General features: G+C 45.4%; 1 protein-coding gene across 1 annotated transcript in view; it reads left to right on the forward strand.

Moving 5' to 3' along the window:
• The first annotated feature begins 10,817 nt into the window (after positions 1 to 10,817).
• The window catches only part of LOC139221452 (sodium channel protein type 5 subunit alpha-like), a 131,540-nt gene continuing 123,202 nt past the window's right edge, over positions 10,818 to 19,155 (forward strand). Inside the window, exons 1-4 of the mRNA XM_070853373.1 lie at positions 10,818 to 10,949; positions 11,222 to 11,365; positions 12,473 to 12,591; positions 18,551 to 18,640. Of these exons, the coding sequence (XP_070709474.1) occupies positions 10,827 to 10,949; positions 11,222 to 11,365; positions 12,473 to 12,591; positions 18,551 to 18,640 (476 nt within the window). The 5' untranslated portion in view covers positions 10,818 to 10,826. The remainder of the gene's footprint in view (positions 10,950 to 11,221; positions 11,366 to 12,472; positions 12,592 to 18,550; positions 18,641 to 19,155) is intronic.

Below are 19,155 nucleotides of genomic sequence, written 5' to 3' on the forward strand. Positions count from 1 at the left end.
CACATGTTGGTGTTTAAAAGTACAAGTAATATTTAGTGTAGTTTAAAGGACATGACACAGAAAAGCTAAGCTAGTCCGCCTGGACTTGTTTTTGCTTATTTGGACTATGAAAGGGTCAGAAAATGTCCTGTGAGTGAGCGCTTTTGCCCTTTCTTTTTCCAGAAAACAAGACATTTTCATTATCTGGCAGTTATTTACAGTTTACTGCAGGTTATAAGAGTGTAATAACAGTTTAAAATGAAGAAAAACACAAAAACCGAATTTGATTTTAGAGTTTTAATGTGAAAAAAAACTGCAGTTGAGCACGAATAACAGATTTTGCAAGTTAAAGTTGAAATTTGAAAAGAATAAAGCTTCCGGAAAAGGCGTGAGTGAAAGTACCGTAATGACACCATATTGGCTGTAAAGCGCAACGTCTCAGCTTCCAGAAACTGTTGGATTTTTTCCGATAGCGCAAACCGTGACGTAATTACGGTAAAATCCAAAGTGTGCTTTGGACACACAAGCCGATGCTGAAGAGCCTTAAAGCTGCATCCTCTCTAATGTCCAGCAGGGGGCGACTCCACAGGCTCCAAAGAGAAGTGAGCGTGATCACCACAGCATCACTTCTGGCTCCAAAACTCCAAGATGGCAACATCCATGAAACAAAGATGGCGACAACAAGCCCCCAGGAAGCGCGCCAGGCTTTTTACATAGTGGCCAAACCAACACTGGCGTCTGTCACGTGATGCAATGTTTTTTGTCACAACCTGTGAAATGACTAATTTCACCGTCAGACTTTGATCCGACAACATTGGGGAAGTCATTTTATTCCCAAGTTAGCGGAAGGCTAACAGGAAGTTAGCCAGTTTGCATGGGCCCAGCACAAATCCGGTTACTTTTACGCTCGGGAAGTCGAATTTATTTTGACTTAATGCACCACTGAGCAACTTTCATAAGACGCCAACGCTGTATCCAGCACACATGTATTGTCGACGCCCATAAAGCCAAAGTCGAGGCTTCAAAACGGCGGCCCACGAACCACCAGGTAACCGGGGAAAGCTCCCCAAAGTCCCCAAACATAATCTGGGTTTCATGCAGTGTTGAAATGGAAATGTTGATTGATTGCACCAATAAACGCCTGGTTGTTCATCAAAAATGCCACAAACACAAAAAAAAGATTTTTCATTTTCATCATCTCATTATTATATTTATTATTAATTTCATTTAGAGTCTAAAACTTGAGGATATAAATTTCTTGGTGCATTTATAGAAAAATCGTTTTAAATTCCCTGCTGCTAAATGCCACTAAAAAGACTGAAAACAGAGCTAACGTTGTTGTCGTGAACAGTGCTTGGACCTCTGAACACGGCAGAGGACCACAGAGACAGCAGCAGGTAATAAACAGCAGGATGGACTTGATGTTAACGTGTAGAGAGCTCCACGCCGGCCTGCAGAGGACTTTAAGGTGAAGTCAGTGGCGTCAGAGCGGGCGATGCCAGAGGACTCGCTAAGCTAATGAGTCAGGTTGGCTCAGTGTGAGGAGAGGGTCTGGACTGTCTGCAGCCTGAGCAACAACAAAGCACAATGAACCAACTACTGGCAGTCAGGGACAATCAGTCAACCCCGCCGAGAAACAGAAAAGCACCTTCAGCAGCAGACTGATCCAACTCCCTCTGACGGGCCGGGACACAGGAAGCCAATTTAGGGCCAAACTGTCTGAAAGGAAGAATGGAAGAGAGACCAGAGCCTTGTTACAGACCTACAGGATCCCAAACTCCTGTGCATCTCGCTCTAAAAACAGGACTTTATGTAATAATCCCCTCACAGACTGATGGACTTAAGACAATGAAGCATTAACAGTTCACTCTCTGAAGGCTGGAACATGATTCTCAGCAGCATATTTGGGGTTTTCTTTGCTGCACAATTTAATCACAATGGCGACACCTGGTCCACGCAGTGCAGTGAGTTCTTTACGTCCAACAAAGAGGTTTTATTGTCTTAATTTTCTAAATTTAAGAGAATCTACTGGTCTGATTGTCATGAACCTTTGTGGACGTGTGCCGATTCAGATCTGACTCAAGAAACAAGAAATAACTACTTATGGTAATAATAACTTTACAAATAAAACAGGAGAGGAAACATCAAGCATAAAAACACAGTAATGAATAAAACCGCTAAAATAATGTGAAAGGAACAAGATAACTGGCAGATAAATAATTCACAAAGGGCCAACGTGGTAAAAATAATTTTTGAGAGACGTTTTAAAAGAGCGCAGTGAGTTTTGACCAAATTGAATCACAAAATAAACTCTGTAGAACAACTAAACATTGAAAAAACACTTAATTCCTACTGCTTGCAGGTTTGAATGAAGAAAACCGGACTGTCGGCGGCGGCTTGCGCTCTCAGAGTGCCCTTCTAGTTCACCTTTATCAAGTAGAGATAGGAGAATGAGTTGTGTCGGACAATCTGCTGATAGTCCAAAGTTGCTTATCGACTGGTTATTGTCTGGTTTGCTGTGTGAAGCATCGGCATGGATTGTGAAAGCGCTGCTGCAGGCTGGATCTGGTTCTCATCCGGCAAAACACCCAGATTCTCTCGACTCAGAGCTTCTCGGCCGAGAGCCGATGAACAAACCATTCAGGAGGCAGACTTCTTGTTTTTAGCCGTGCTAGCAGCCGTGCTAGCAGCGTACTTTGAGCTAAACGTCAGTACGCTAAAAGGCTCACAGTGACGATGCAAATATCTTAGCTTAGCATGTTAGCACGCTTACTTTTCCACAAAAGTCAAAGTACAGGCTGATGGGAATGTCATTAGTTTTGCTGGTATTTGGTCATAAGTGTCCTGATGGTGGCGCTAGATGCAAAGTCATCCAGAAGTATGTGGGTAAAACCTCTGGGTGCCATGAGTGTCTCTATAAAGCTTTGTGCCAATTCATCAAGTGGAAGTTACGACATACTGGTGGGTTGTTGGAAAAACCATTAGGATCAAGTCAGTGTTTCTCATCCTCTGGGAACCGTGAATGTCTGCACAACATTTCATAACAATCCATTCAGGAGTTTGAGGTATTTTAGTCTGGCCCAAAGTGTCGGACCTCCGCGGAGCCGAGCCGCTGGCAAAGCCAATAAAACCAGGTTTATGTAACAGGATATTAAAGCATCTGACACCGTTTGTCAGGACAGTTTTAAATGTTCCAAAGAGGAATAACAGTACGAGCAGAGAAAACCACAGTGAGAAGTCAGATGAAGAGCTGCAGGTGTCAGGTTTCGTGTTTTTGTGCAGACCAGGCACGTCGCCAGCGCATCATCAAGGTAAACAACCCGTTTGACTCCGCCGGCACCCGTTTGACTCCGCAGGCACAGCCTGTGGTCGCTCAAGCCGCACAGCACGAAAACACCACAAACTCAAAAATGAGAATCAACACCTTCCCGATGTAAAACCTCAAACGTTAAGGTGGGATTTCACGTGGCTGCGGAGGTGTGAACGTTTGTCATCCAACAGGGAGCTTCGACATGACGCACGGAGGCGGCTGCATGTCAGGGTCAACCCCACCCCCCCAACCCTCCTCACCAACCCCCCCCAGCCATCCTGAAGCCAAACGGTCCCTGTGGTCCTCTGCCAGCTCTGCTTGGCTCTCTGCCTGATATCAGTGAATCATTTCCTGCGCCGGGCAGCGGCTCGGCTCCGTTAACAGCAGCAGCAGCACGGTGACAAAATGTGTTTTCTCCTCTCAGGCTAATTGAATTGAAGGTGCTGCATATTCACTGCTGCTGCTTCTGGACAGCGGCGTCCTCGCAGGAGAGGTACTTCTGTGAGAGTTTTCGCTCTCCATCACCGCGCCGTGACAGGACACTCTGCTTTTAGAGCGAAGCCCGAGCGCTGATGGGATTGGTCCTGAGTGATGCCACACCTGCTGAGCGCTGCTCCCCTTCAGCCTCGTCTGCTCTTCATATGGAAGATATTTGGTGACAGAACTATACTGAGCACAAAAAGAGTTCACAACCTCTAAGTCATTGGAATCGCGCCCATATTGGACGATTTCCATCCACTACTGCAGCCCATTTTTGTAAGGAAGAAAGTACAGGTCAGGATGTCGAGGTGTTTGGGACCTAAATTAAACACAGACTGGCAATTTATCACCAATCACATAACCGTCATCTTTCTCTAACCAACTTTTTAAATGTAGCTGCAGATCCTTAACCTTAAAGACCCCAAAAAACTCTAAGTCTGTTGTAAAGCAATACCCAAATACCATTAAGTGTGTTCAAAGAGTTACTGGTGGCTGCAAATGTTCCCCGTCTCCAAACTGTCTCTAGCTAATCATGCCAAACATGCTAGGATCCAGCTTAAGAAAGAAACACTGTCCAGGAAAACCAATAGGAAGGAAATATCGTATCAAAAACGTTTATCTATATAAAATGCATTTAAAGCAACCACAGTTGGCCTTGAGCAGAGCTTAAGATACCAAGACACAGATAAATATCAAAAGAGAATAAGAGTAAAGAAAATAGCAGGATAATAATAACAACATAATTGTGGCACAATAGAGGTTCAAAGTGTCCTTTGACTGTGACTGCTGAGGCTCAGTCGTCCCTGTTATTGCATCTGGTTGGGTTGGTTGAGTTCTGCCAGGTAAGATGGTGCCAGCCCATTTAAAACCTTAAAAACAAGCAATAAAATCTTAAAATCAATCCTCAAACTGTCAGGAAGCCAGCGACTGTTGGCCAGCACCGCTGCTATGGGATCTTTTTCCAGTTAGAAGTCGAGCTGCTGCATTTTGTGGTGGCTGCAGACTGTTCTACACCCACACATGAAGAAGAAGAAGTCGAAACACGACACGATAAACACATGAATAACTCTCCTGAGATGTTTGGGAGGGAGTTACTGTCGGCCTTTACCTCGGCTAGAGTCGATAATTGAGAAAAAGCTGTTACACACTCTCACGTTAGCCTCACTTCACAGCCACTATGGACACATACTGTACTTTTGTATGAAAATGGACTTAGTAAGTATTTCTTTATCACATCCTTGGTTATTCTGTATTAAAAGTTTAGACCATGGATGTATAAACACTATAAAAGGACCCAGAAGACGGTGAAATGAGTCATTTTGTGGGTTGTGATGCTCAAAACAGTGAATCTGATGATCTACAGACGTCTCTTTTGCATTGTGATTCTCTAAAAGTACCTGGATTTGTGTTGGGGCCCATCAAGCATGCAAACTGGCTAACTTCCTGTTAGCCTTACGCTAACTTCCTGTTAGCCCTCTGCTAACTTGAATGGGAATAAAGTGACTTAATGGTGCGTCGCTTCTAGACTTCCCCAATGTTAGCGGACCTAATTCTGACAGATGTCTCACGGTTTGGCCACTTTGGTGGTTAAGTTTTGATCCATATGGTGCTGGATACTAGTGTGTCTCTTAATGCCTCAGATTATATCAGACTGTGTTTTTATCCTGATTAAAGGAGCAATCAGCTGGTTTTTGCATTTGAGCTTTTGGTACTGCATTAGCTGAACGTTTTGCTTTTTTGTGTTGACTTAATATTCAATTCAACCACTTTTTTTAAACTTCCAGACGCTATTTGCACCAATGGAAAGAGTATATATTGAGTTTAACGTCCCCTGCCTTTTGTATTTGTATTTGACTCATTATTTTAAACACTAAATCAGTAGTTTTTGTGCCTAAACTTAACCAAACTGCAAATAAGAACGAGAAATAATAAAACACAAGTGAAATATATGAGTTAACAAATCAATTTTTGAATCAACACTTTTTGAATTGAAAGCCCTTTACTTGAACCTTTCAGCCTTTCACATCACCCTCCATTTCAAATTGGCTTCACATTAAGTCTAAAATTGTGATATGCTCAGATTTTAATTTGTATTTTTTTTTTTTTTGAGTCAATTAAAAATAGATTTGTAAGCACAGAATAAGTTTTTGGACTTTCTGTCTTTTATTCTACTGGAAAAGCAGACAGGAGACATAAGGCAGACTTGAACACGATGTCGATTCACTTTCGGGTTTAAACCGAAGGAATTTGCCTCTGATGGATAGAAACTGACAAAACTGAGAGCAAGCAGCCGTGAAGAGTTGAAGCGAAGGACCCCCCCCCCCGACGCTCGCTTAAATATAGAAACACAACTCTTTTAGTTTTCATGTATTAAAGTCTTGATTTCCCCCCTGGCTCTCGAAGCCTATTAACCTGTTACTCGGCTCGCTCTCTAATCCTGAATTACAGCTTAATTAGAACTCGACATTTTGTGTTCACGTGTCAATAGCTTTGTCATTAACGATCTTCTGTATTTTCCACCCGATCGGCGAGGGAACACGCTCTCAAACGGGAGGCGGCACGTGAACGCGTCCGCAGCCACTGACTCATGAAAGCAGGGAACGATGATGATACCTCACTCTGGATATTCACATGTTACACTTGTGGATGATATGGCTGTTAAAGATGTGTGTAACGGGCCTCCTGCTTGGTTGGTCTGATTTCACAAACATGCTTCAGACGTGATGTGGTAACACGGCTGATGCAGCAGAGAGAGAGAGACGGGGGAGAGAGAGAGAGAGAGAGAGAGAGAGAGAGAGTTTGTAGCTTGCCAGAGGTTGGGAGAAACGCTTGGAGGAGAAAAGAGCAAGCCAAGCGTGCGGCCATTCTGCACACACACATGCATGCACGCGCACACACACACACACACATGCACGCACGCACACACACACACACACACACACACACACATGCACACATGCACACACACACACACACACAGCAAAAGGGCGAGAGAGTCACATACTGTATCTGATGAATAGCTGAAATGGTATGGAAATAAAGGAGGACAGAATATGCATGCACCTACGCCAAGCACATGGCTATGAACACACACACACACACACACACACACACACACACACACATCCAGGAAAGGCAGGGCTGATGAATGCCTGAAAAAAAAAAATGGAAATAAGGAGCAGACGGTGTTTTGGCTCGCTAAAGGAATATTCTGTTGTTGTTTTTTTTCTTTTTAAATACAGCATGTATCAGGGCCTCTTCTTCTTCTTCTTCTTCTTCTTCTTCTTCTTCTTCTTGTTTTTGAGCAGGAGTTACTGTGTGTGTGTGTGTGTGTGTGTGTATCATCGCATTCAGGCCAATGCAAAATAATGTTATAATGTTATCTCAGCAGAACTCTGGTCACCGATTGGCTCGTTTGAAGGTTTTTCCGATAAGAATCAGTGTGTGTAACTCTGACTGTAGGTTTCCAGTGAATGAAAACGCCCACTTCTTCTTCTGCCCCTCACTTACCCCCAAACTGTCTCCTCACAGAGAGAGAGCATCAGGAGGCAGCAGCCAAAGTTACACAAGTGATATTTTATACAGTTTAAATGATCCACACATTTCAATCTATTGGCTTCTGGCGTCGGTGTTAGAATCAAAAAATCAGCTGTTTTTAGTTCATTAACATGAAAGTGAAGTTGCAGAGACGTGAAACCGACCGTGGTGTGTTTAAGGACTCTCCGATGTCCTTGGGCTCATTAATGTTGGCTAAGCCTCAGCCATCTGAGGTGCGTTCAGGGACTTCACCCCACAGTAAACGGTGAAAATGTTCTCCTGATTCTAGATGAAGTAGTAAAATTAAATTAAAACTTGGATCACATCTGTGTTCGGTCGGCTGGTCTTCAGCAGTGTGAGTCCTGCTGACATGTTTATGCATTAGATGCTGTGTAACAAGCCTAACGTGTGTGTGTGTGTGTACAGAACATGCTTTATGTTTGTTATTAAGATGTATGTATAATACGCAGCGCATTCATGTTTATATTAGGAGACAGTCGACGCTGGAAGCTCGAATGGGACGACATGAAATATGTAGGGAATCAGTATGAGGTGTTATATGGCTGCAGATTTACACACACACACACACACACACACACACAGTCTGTCTGTGATTTCCTGCATGCATATTTGCATGTATGTAAGTGTGTGTGTGTGTGTGTGTGTCCTTCCTGAGGGCGATGCTTGGTTGGTTGGTTGGTCGTCTATGTTTTGTGTTTTGACCCAGAAACACATCCCGTCTTTCTCTCTCTCTCTTTCATAACATGTTCTCGTCACCGTCGGTGTCAGCGGTTAAAACGCGTCCTCATCCCGTCCACGTCGAAGCGCTGTGAGAGAATCAGAGTTTGAGTTTGACCCCCAGCTGACTGCTGTATCAGTCCCTGTTGTCCTCCAGTAAAAAACCAATGTTTGTGCTAAACGCTGTAACTGAGGCAACAACCAGCACTTTTAGAGATAAGACGCCTTTATTGACCTCATTTGTGCTCCTTTAAAAAGAATAAAGACTCTCTAACACACTCCAATCATAAAAAGACAATAAAAGAATTAAAAAAAACAAAGTGCATTGATGCAAGTTTCCAGATTTTCCTCAATTTTCATCCCAAAACCGTCGACTGTTCGTGTTTCTAGAGAGCACCGCTGAGTTTTTTTTTAAACTTCCCCCTGATGTTTTCGTGGTGTTGCAGTGCTCCGTACAGCAGCCCTGACGCTAAGCGTGCTGTAATCCACGCGTACATGAATGCAACACTAAATAGGTCAGTTGAGTTGAGCTGCATCGAATCTCCGTTTGAACCTGAAGGTCCGTCACACAGACAACAACACGCAGCGAGAAGGAAAACAAGAAGCAGCATCATTAAAAAACACGGGACGCTGGTGAAGGCGAACACATATCAAAGTGTCCGCTGGGTAATTTGACGTCTGTGGCAGTTAGTCATCGCTGAGCCTGAAGCTGAGGAAGAGGAGGGAGCACAGGCTGATTACTGAGAGAGGAAGCTGAGATCAACTACAGGCACGGAAAGTGACGGTCAGACGTCGTAAAAAGAGCAAAAATCTGATCCGTTTACACAAAAAAAGAGGAAGAAAAGAGGAATTCAGCTTTAGATTTCCTATTAAAACACACATTTGAATATATAAAGCAGTGTTTTCTAATCAGTGTTTGATGGACGTGACAGAAATGGTTTTGTATTTGACAGAGCAGCACTTCTAAACGACTTCCCGTTTCACTTTGTAGTTTGTTTTCCTTCTCGTTTGTTCGCTTCACTTCCTGTTTCTGTGCGTCTTCCCGCCCGTGTGATCGAACGAGAACTGAATGACTGAAACCTGCAGACAGTTTATTTATTTCTTAGAAGCGAGGGAGCAGCAGACGTCCTGAACGTCTCTGTGGACTTTAGGATGATCCTCCTCAGATCGACCGCACAACTCCGGGAATGTTTTACGTGACGAGTGCAGAGGAACAAACAAGTGTGTACGTGAGCAAGTGTCCGAGCAGAATGGAAACCAGGACCCATCAGGAGCTACTGGACTGAACCTGTGTGTGTGTGTGTGTGTGTGTGTGTGTGTGTGTGTGTGTGTGTGTGTGTGTGTGTGTGAAGGAGTGGACGACAGCTTTTGATAAGAATGGAAAACAGAGCCTGATCCTTTGATGTGGACACACACACACACACACACACTCACACTCACACACACATAAACACACACTTCAGAAATCAGATTTGGGAGCTGTGAAGAATAAATGCATGAAGGGTTGAAAAACGAGGCCTGTCTAATCATTCAATTAGGATCCAAGGCAGATGGTCTGGACACACACACACACACACACACACACACAGACATGTTACACCCTCACACTTTGTCAGTCTTGCTCTCTCCGAACTTTCGTCACTCCCTGTGTAACCCTATAGTCTCTCTCTCTCTCTCTCTCTCTCTCAGTGTAACTCTATACTCGATCGCCCCGTTTCGGAGTGTTAATGAGACACTGTTGTCGGCCTGCACTTCATTACCTGGACATCCCGTGATTATCCGACTGCACACATGGATATAGAAACGTAACATCAGTGCCCAGCTGTGTGTGAGAGTGTGTGCTGCTACACCTGTACACACCTGGATGCTGTCTGTCCTCCTCTTTAAAACACCCAATCAGCTGTATTTACAGCCTCGATACACTTCAGCCTATTGGCCTAAATGATGATCATGTGATGCTGTAATCAAAGATTCGTCTGCTCACTCTTTTATTCTTTATTTTGATGTTTCGGCTCCTTGAGATCTCTGATTTATGGTCACCGTGTCCGATTCCTCTCAGAACCCCGTTTATTCTTTTTCAAATTTGTATGACTTCCTGCTTTTGTATTGTGCTAATTATGCTCTACCCTAATTTTTTTTTTCATGCACGTTCTGTGCAGACCGGTCAAGTTCTTCCACTCCAACTGGAAGAAAACAGCTGATTTTAGAGTTACAGTGCTTCACAAATGTCTCAGACCAGCTGTCATAACAACGAGACAAACACTTGTTTCAAATTAAACATTGTATTATTATTTATCAGGCAAATAACAAAGTGGAACAACTAAATAGTCCTTATTCACATATTTTAACCAGAAATCTTAATATCTAGTTTGACCTCCTCCCCTGATTGTTTTCATGGACTTTTCCACCGTCTCTTTTGTTATTGAGCTCCAAATAGTTCCCAGCTTCAAATCCATCATTCTGATTAAAGAGCTGCACATACTGGAGGGTTAACCATCACAGGAACTAAAGAAATAGTTTGGTGATCAGCACTACTGTTAATTTAGGGCAGCGGAGGCAAACACCTGACACTGGGTGGAGGTCTGATACATTTGTTAAGCTCTGTAGTTTTGTTGTTACGATGGAACAGGTAACAGATGCCACAGCGGTGTCTGAAACATGGCTGTAAAGGTGTGAGTAAGCAGGGCAAACGGACTCCCAGGTGACCAGGTGTGTGCCGATGCTCTCTCCCCGTCTGCAGCTGGTATACCGGGCCAGTCAGCAGCAGGATCAGGATGAGAAGATGGCTGGCTGTGTGTTTCCAATGGGACCAGAGAGCTTTCAGCGCTTCACGCCGGACTCCCTGGCGGCCATCGAGCAGCGCATCGCCCAGGAGCAGGCCCGACGCAAGAAACAATACCAGGAGGTACACACACACACACACACACACACACACACACACACACACACCTGATAAACACAGCTTGGAAGCATTGTTGAAACGAGCCAGAAGATATTGGCGGTTAAAACCTGAATGAAATAAAGAGATGTTAAGGAAGCTTCAGCAGCAGATGGGAGATATTTCGGAGGTGGTGATGCTGTGTGTGTGTGTGTGTGTGTGTGTGTGTGTGTGTGTGTGTGTGTGTGTGTGTGTGTGTGTGTGTGTGTGTGTGTGTGTGTGTGTGTGTGTGTGTTCAGGACCTGGGCGACGTGGTGCTCCCCCGGCGCCGGCCCGACCTGGAGGCAGGAAAACAGCTGCCACGCATCTTCGCCGACATCCCGTCTCATCTGGTGGGCGTTCCCCTGGAAGACATCGACCCGTACTACTTCAAAGACAAGAGGGTAGGTGACCCAGTGTGTGTGTGTGTGTGTGTGTGTGTGTGAGAGTGTGTGTGTGTGTGTGTGTGTGTGGTTGAAGGGTTTGGAAATACCCCGTCTCTCCTGTTGGAGAATCCCTGGAAGATAAATTGACTCTTTGGTAGCCTACTTCGCTGAAGACCAGAGGGGAGGTGACCGTGTGTGTGTGTGTGTGTGTGTGTGTGTGTGTGTGTGTGTGTGAGAGAGAGAGAGAGAGTCCTTCCACACTTCCTGTTCCCTCCTTTTTAAACTCCCAGACCTTGTTTACACCTGGTACATGTGATCCTTCTGCTGCTCTCTCCCGTTGAGTCTGACTTAGAGGAGGTCACATGCTAACTCAGTTCACTCATGGCTTCCACACACTGCTGCGCTGCGCTGCGCTGGAGAAGGAATCAGAAGTGTGCTGCCTTCTTCATATGTAGACTATAACTCCTGTAGCTCCTTCTCATGGTCACTAACACGGAGCAGAAGAGGTCTGAAGTCAAATCAAATAAAACGAGAGCGAAACAAGTCATCATTTTATTAAAAGACTAACAACTCGCCGTCTTTTCCAACAACCCAGAAGCAACGCTGGAAGTTTCCTCCTTATCTCGTACACGTTAGCAGTTTTCCGTCTTTACATTTGGGGTCTCCTGCCTTGTATGCGCGAAGTACAAACCAACACCACGAAATAACAATGTCTCCATCACGTTAAATAACGAGCAAACCTTCCAGTTATTAGTGTGTTCACTTAAACCAAGCTCGTCAGGTCGCTCACGGGAGCCGGAGCACGACTCTGCAGGGCAGCAAAATGTTCCCGACAGATGCATCGAAGAGCACGACTTGCTAACATCTGCTCGTCCCACGAATGATTCAAAAGATTCAGATTCCTTTATCGCTGTGGGTAAATCTACGGCCATGACGCCACAAGTCACTGCACCATGAAGTCTAGTCCACTTCCTAAATCTACGTCATCTTTTGATTGGATTCAAAGCTTGCTGACACCCAACAGAAGACCAAGCAGGGTCTAGTTTCTTGTTTTTCAGAGAGCGCCTCACAAACTGGATTTGTTCATATAATGTCCACACGTTTGTCTTTCTGTCTTTCTTGCAGACCTTCATAGTCCTGAACAAAGGGAAGGCCATCTTCCGCTTCAGTGCCACATCAGCTCTCTACATCTTCAGCCCTTTCCACCCCATCCGCCGAATCGCCATCAAGATCCTGGTCCACTCATATCCTTACACCCCCTCCGATGCTGCTGCTGCTGCTGTTTGTACTCTGCTTCATGTCCCCACAGTGTTATGATCTGCTGCTGACTGAGGGGAAATGGCTGCAGGGGGGGGCAGCGGTCAGAGGTCAGTGACAGAGCAGCTTCCCTGCGGGGTTCAGTGTGTGTTGAAGGATGCTGTGTGTGAGCAGCCAGGCCACCCTGACGGCGCTGGGGGTGATAACACAAACAAACAGATGCAGGGTGGGCGGCTCAGGCCTGCAGGCGTCTCACTGCTTCACTGTTTCAGCGCTGGTTAATCTCATCACGTTGTTTTGCCTGACGTGGCACTAAATGGTGCGATACCGCTTGGTTTTCAAGAAGATCCGTGTCCTCAGAGAACATTGTGTTCATCTAGTTAAAGGGCCACGACACTTATTATACACGTGAAAATCAGCTTTAGAGTCACGGTCAGCGTTAGGGTGTAGGTTCCACTGGGGCTGGAGGGAACATGGCCTCTTTACTTTTATCAGTTCAGGTTGATTTTCTGCCTGAAATCTCTCTGAACGTTGATCTCTTGCTGTCCAGCCGCCACAGTTTAGAGAAGAGAAGATGAAAATGTTAAAAAAAACAATTTTTATTCAGGCAGATGCTATTTGCACCTGCATTTAGTAGCTGCATTGACTGTTTACACCCAGGTGTATGTTGGAAAGATTATATTTAGTGTTTAATGCACCCTGCTTTTATATTTCTATCAGATCTGTTATTCTAAGTAAAACCATCGTCTTTTCCTAAACCTAACCAACCTGCAGCTGAAAACTGATAATAATGAAAGAGGGTGTAAATAGCTGTTTTAGTTACAGTTAATAATCCCCCTTTAGAATTAAAGAAGAGTTAAACATCAATCAAGAACAAGCTGGTAAAGCCAAGTGTTCTTTCTAGTACAAATACACCTGCGGGTGTCTGTAGCTTGGGTTATGGGACACGTAGTATCCGGCATTTTTGCAGTTTGACCTGCACTAATGAGTAAAAGTCAGGATATTCTGGCCTCCAGAAGCTTCACTTCACTTTAACAACTCTTAAATTCTGCTTTGAATTGGCAGAGATCCTCTCTGAGAGCAGCCTCCTACAGCTGGATGGTTTCCAGGCACAAGTAAAGCAATGACAGTGTATTTACCAATCACGTCAACTCCCTGTGTGTGTGTGTGTGTGTATCTGTGTGTGTGTGTGTGTGTGTGTGTGTGTGTGTGTGTGTGTGTGTGTGTGAATCACGGGGCTCATCCTGTCGGTCATATTTCTAAGCCAGATATCATCTTGAGCTGTCTGGCGAGCTATAAACATGACCTGTAAATATTTCCCATCAAGGTGGTCACACACACACACACACACACACACACACACACACACACACACACACACACACAGGTGAATATACAAACTTCACAGTGACACACACACACTGACAGATTGTTACAGTAATCTCGGCGCTGACGGGACCTCGGGGTCTGTTATGGGCTGAGCTCCGGCCTCCTCCGACCTTTGACCTCCTCCTACAGGGGACAGATGGAGCTCGGGCGCTGGACGACGAGTCGTGACAAGTCCAGGGAGAAAAGGTCTGACACCTGTTGAAGACTCTAATGAAGGCTGCCGTCATTCCTCACGTGGTTAAATGTTTTATTTAAAGGTGGAACCGGTGGGATTATTATTATTAATTAACATTCAAAGTTGGTCCGTCCGTCCTGTAGTTGAGGTTTGGTAGTTTGGTGCCGACCAGCGGGTGAAAGCCTCCTCACTTTAGCTGAGTTCTTTCAGGCGACGGGGACTCAGCCACACGTATAAGTGATGATTTAAGGGATTATTTTGTTACGAGAGAAAGTCCTACTCGTCCTAAAATTCATTATTCGATTCACTGCGGCATTTATTCATAATAAAAACGTCTTATTTTGAGATGGGAGACACTTTTTCTTCAAGATGTTCAGATTTGATAATACTTAGGGTTTGAGCGTGAAAGTTTTTGTGATCAATATGAAACCCAACGCTCACCGTGTCATAACCCCCCCAAAAATAAGACAAGTGAGACGTTCTCTGGACCCTCTGCTAAAGGTTTAAGTTAATTACGGGAAGAAAATTCATTGTAAACATCGTTCTGACTCACACGAGAGAACAGAAGTGGATTAAATCTTTGCTGTAGCTGCAGTTAGTTGTCTCCAATATTAAATCAAGATAAAATGGGATAATTAATTCATTTAGATATCCTGAATGTGGTTAAAGGCCTCAGCATGCGTTAAATTAAGTGTTTTTTGAATGGAGTTCTGTGCTGTGTGCAACCACTTTTTAAACTTTATGAGCCAGATGACGCTTAAAAGTGTTTTAAATCGTACTTTTCACCATAAAGAAAGCAAATACTCTCATGATTTCACGATCAGTGTCCCCGCAGAGTGATATCAAACTGAATTCCAGATGTTGTGGAAGAGGCCTCAGTGATCTGGAGGCTGTGGGATTTTGGCCCACCGCCCGTCCCACGCCACACTCCAGCTCCACGCCGCCGCCGTCCGCCCCGGGCACCAGACGCCAAGCCAACATGACAGATATTACTTCACACCCAAAACTCAACAGCCGTCCCCTCGACACCCCCCCCCCCCCCCCCCCCCCCCCCCATCCTCACCTCACACCCGTCTATTTTTACCTTGTGAAGCGGCTGCTGGTGTTGAGAGATGTCGAGCCGACGGACACGCTGCTGTTGTCAGGGGGATAAGTGGGGGAAGAGGTCGGCAACGGAGGTGTGGCGCCGCTGATGTGCTGTGTGTGTGTGTGTGTGTGTGTTTTAATGAGAGGCAAAACAAAAGTAAGAACGTGTGTGTGTGTGTGTGTGTGTGTGTGTGTAGGAGCACAAGTGGAGTTTTAGTATGTGTGTTTGTGCATGAGTGTTTTTACAAGTGTGTGTGTGATCAAGTGTGTTCTGGATTTATGCCCAACCACACTGGCGCCACCATGAGAAGCTGGACACACACACACACACACACACACACACACACACACACACACATGAAAACAAAGATTGCGTGCTGTGTGTTTTTGCCCTCAGAACATCAGTGTGTTAGTATGTTTGACTACATTTCCCATGGGGCCTTGTTCTGGAGGACACACACTGGACTTTGTGTCCCATGAGGCTTTGCTGTGGGACCTCGGAGCTGCAGTAAAGCCGGCAGCTGTGTCTTGTTGTGAGTGGATCGTCTTTGTGTTGGTGACTTTGTGCCGTGGTGGAGCCGAGTCCTGGTGCTGGTCTGGCTCCTCTGAAGAGCGTTCAGCTAGTTAGTAGCACCGTGTTATCAGTTTATCGGTTTATCTATGCTACTCCTCCTGGCGTCCTCACCCAAAAAAACCCCACGTAAAAGTGTCGAAGGTGATGAGGCATCAAGTCCAAGAGTCCTTTAGAAGTATTTATCATCAAACGCTCATTGACGTGCACAGGCCACTAAACTGGAGTCACCGTAGTCACATGAAGGTTTCGAGCAGGTGAGACGTCGGCGTTTGGTCAGATGAAGTGCTTCTGTTTGTGACTTCCTGTAGCTGCAGCTCTGCCTTCACCGTTGCGTTATCGCCGTGTTAGATTTGGTTTGATTTATGTCTGTAAATCTCCATAATGATGTAGCAGAAGTGAAACATGAAAGCTAGAAAACGTAGAAATAACAAGTATATGAACTGTTATGTTAAGTTAATTGGTTTAAAGAGGTCCGGCTGGACTCGTTTAAGACTTCGTTTGATATTTATCCACCAACAGAACCAAGCTGTCAAAAACCAAATCTCTTCTTCTTGTTTAAAAGCTGAAATTAAGACGAACCGGATGCATTTCCTTCCAGCGATTCTTTCAAAATAAAAGCAGTCTGTGGCTTAAAGTGACTATCTTCTTGTACAAGCTCAGAAAAAAAAAAAAAAAGACGGATGATGGAGACACATAAAGGAGGGAGAAAATGGAGGAAGAGAAAGGGAGAGAGGATAGATCCTGCGGTGGATGTGGGAGGTATAATGACATTACCGGTACGGTGGCCTGGGAGGTCCACAACAGCAGGGCTATCATTACAGCATAATTAGCTCCTGGCTCTGCGGCGGCGGCGGTGGGGGGACATTTGCGTTGTTTGTCAATCGGTAACCGTATTATCTCGCCGCCTGCCACCACGCTCCAGCAACATCATTACAGCCTGCACTCAATCAACAATTACCCTGCAGCTCAAACAACTTTCAGCTGGAGTTTGGGCCGCTTTCACACGGGGAGTATGTTCCTCCTGCCAAATTACAATAATTATGATTCATTTATAGCTGTGATTGACAGCTGAGCGCGGTTTCACAAAGTCTCTCCCACCTCATCGCATGTAGCGTGCCGCACATGGCAGGTGAAGGTGATATTTAACATGTATTGCTGCCTATCTGACAGTTTGGAAAGTTACTGCTCCCCATTATATGATGATTAGACAAGAGTGGGCCCTTTCTCCCATTGGTGCTGTTAATGGCATATTAATTTGCTGTATTGAATGTGGCAGGCATCAGAGGGGAGCGCTGAAACACACATGCTAACTTGGCGCAGCCTTTCAGTTCACTTTGTCTTTATTTAGCCCTAATGGGAAATCAGTGAAAGGTATTTAAAAAAAAAAAGCACATGTAAAAATCACTTGCACACACAGAGAGAGAGAGAGAGAGAGAGAGAGAGAGAGAGAGAGGAGATGTTTCTACATTTACATTTCAGGCGTTCAGCTGACGCTCCAGAGAGAGAGAACAAGCCATAAAAGCTTCAGTTCCTCCAACACCAACATAAAACTGAGGACATTTCCATTTTGCATGTGAGTTGGAGCTCTTATTCGCACTGACTAAGAGACGTAAATCACAGAAAAGTGCTCTGAATTGACTGTCTAATTGTCCTCGGAGCTGAACTCCACCCACCTGCTGCCCAAGAAACTATAAAAACTTTTCCACAAATTTTAATAGCAGGTTAAACATCTGACTCTTGTAGCAGGTGTTACCCAATCAATGATTATTTTCCCCCCTCCGATTATGAGAAAGTCACCCCCAGGTCCCCCATCTCATGAACGAAAATGGGAAATAACTGAAATATTGTCAGTGTCTCTTTCAGAAATCAGCCACAGAAAAAAAGATTTGTCCACTGGATCGTTCAGGTTTGAGTGGAGCTCCGTCAGAAGAGCTGCGCCAAACTCTGTTCATAATTCTTGAGATTTTAAAAGTGTCCTTGCTGAATATCAGAGACGAACGCAGGTCTTTAATGACTTTTAAGTCTTTTTAACTGAGCTTCAGTTCGGCGTCACTGTTGAACTCGCTGGGCCTGATTCTGGCACTTTGAGTCGTCGCCATGAAGAACGTTTGGTGAACTGTTCCCTCACCGTTCCCTCACTGTTCCCTCACTGTTCACCACGCTTCGTAAACTGACCCGAGAAATGAACCAGGAAGTGATTCAGGTCAATTATTACACTAATAGACTGATGCTGCATGCAGTGTAGCCTACGTGTCGGCCAAGCTGGTCGCTGGTGGGTGCTGCCCCTGGTGCTGCCCCTGGTGTTGCCCCTGGTGCTGCCCTTGGTGCTGCCCCTGCTGCTGCCCCTGGTGCTGCCCCTGGTGCTGCCCCTGCTGCTGCCCCTGGTCACCGGATCAGGACTGGATGTCCAGGTGAGGAGAGCGTCCGGTTTGGGAAGCTCAGAGCTGCTGTGGTTCTGTTGGCGTCCTCAGACGGTGACCTCCAGCAGCCACTGGGACGGTTTGCAGCTGAAGCAGTCGGGATGAGAGTCAGCAGCTTTAAGTCCGTGGAAAAGGGTGGATCGCCTCCTCGGGGTGGGGACCGAGAGTTCAAGTATTGTTCTGGGTGGAGATCACAGATGAAATGGGTGTCCTCTATGGATGATGGATGGGTGGATGGGTGGATGGGTGGATGGTCAGATCATGTGTTTCCTGTCCTGGTTCCTTTTCCTTAACCTGCTCACGTTATTCAGTCTGTTCATCATGTGCACCATCCTGACCAACTGCTGCTTCATGGCCATGTCCGAGCCAGCGTACTGGGCCAAATACCTGGAGTAAGTACACCTGGAGCCTCGTCTGTCTGTCTGTCTGTCTGTCTGTCTGTCTGTCTGACTGCCTGATGGTGTCCAGGTCAGGTGCAGCACCATATTTATTATTTGTACCCACTGTGATGATGCTACGTTGAACGTTGTTTCCATGGCGTCCGTCTCCTGCCTGCTGGTCGGACTTGTAGACACAGAATCCCCTTCAGTGTGGACAGATTTCCACCTTTTGTGCCGGACAGAGAGATTAAGATGTGCACAATGTGCAGAAAGTAGTTCCCCGTGAACATGAAGGTTATTTTAAGATGTAGTGAGTGTGATCTGTCGCTGACTGAGGAGGGGAAGACGACAGCAAACTTGTTTCTGGGGACAGAATAAATAAGTGGAGGATGTTTCGGCTGAGTTGGACATTCATCTGGTCTCTCTCTTCCTCTCCTCCTCCTCCTCCTCTTCCTCCCTCTCTCTGTTTGCTTTGTTCATCTCAACTTCTTTCTTCATGCTTGTCTCCACTTTGCTCTCCTTCCTCC

The sequence above is a fragment of the Pempheris klunzingeri genome, chromosome 21 (assembly GCF_042242105.1).
Source record: "Pempheris klunzingeri isolate RE-2024b chromosome 21, fPemKlu1.hap1, whole genome shotgun sequence".
NCBI lineage: Eukaryota > Metazoa > Chordata > Actinopteri > Acropomatiformes > Pempheridae > Pempheris > Pempheris klunzingeri.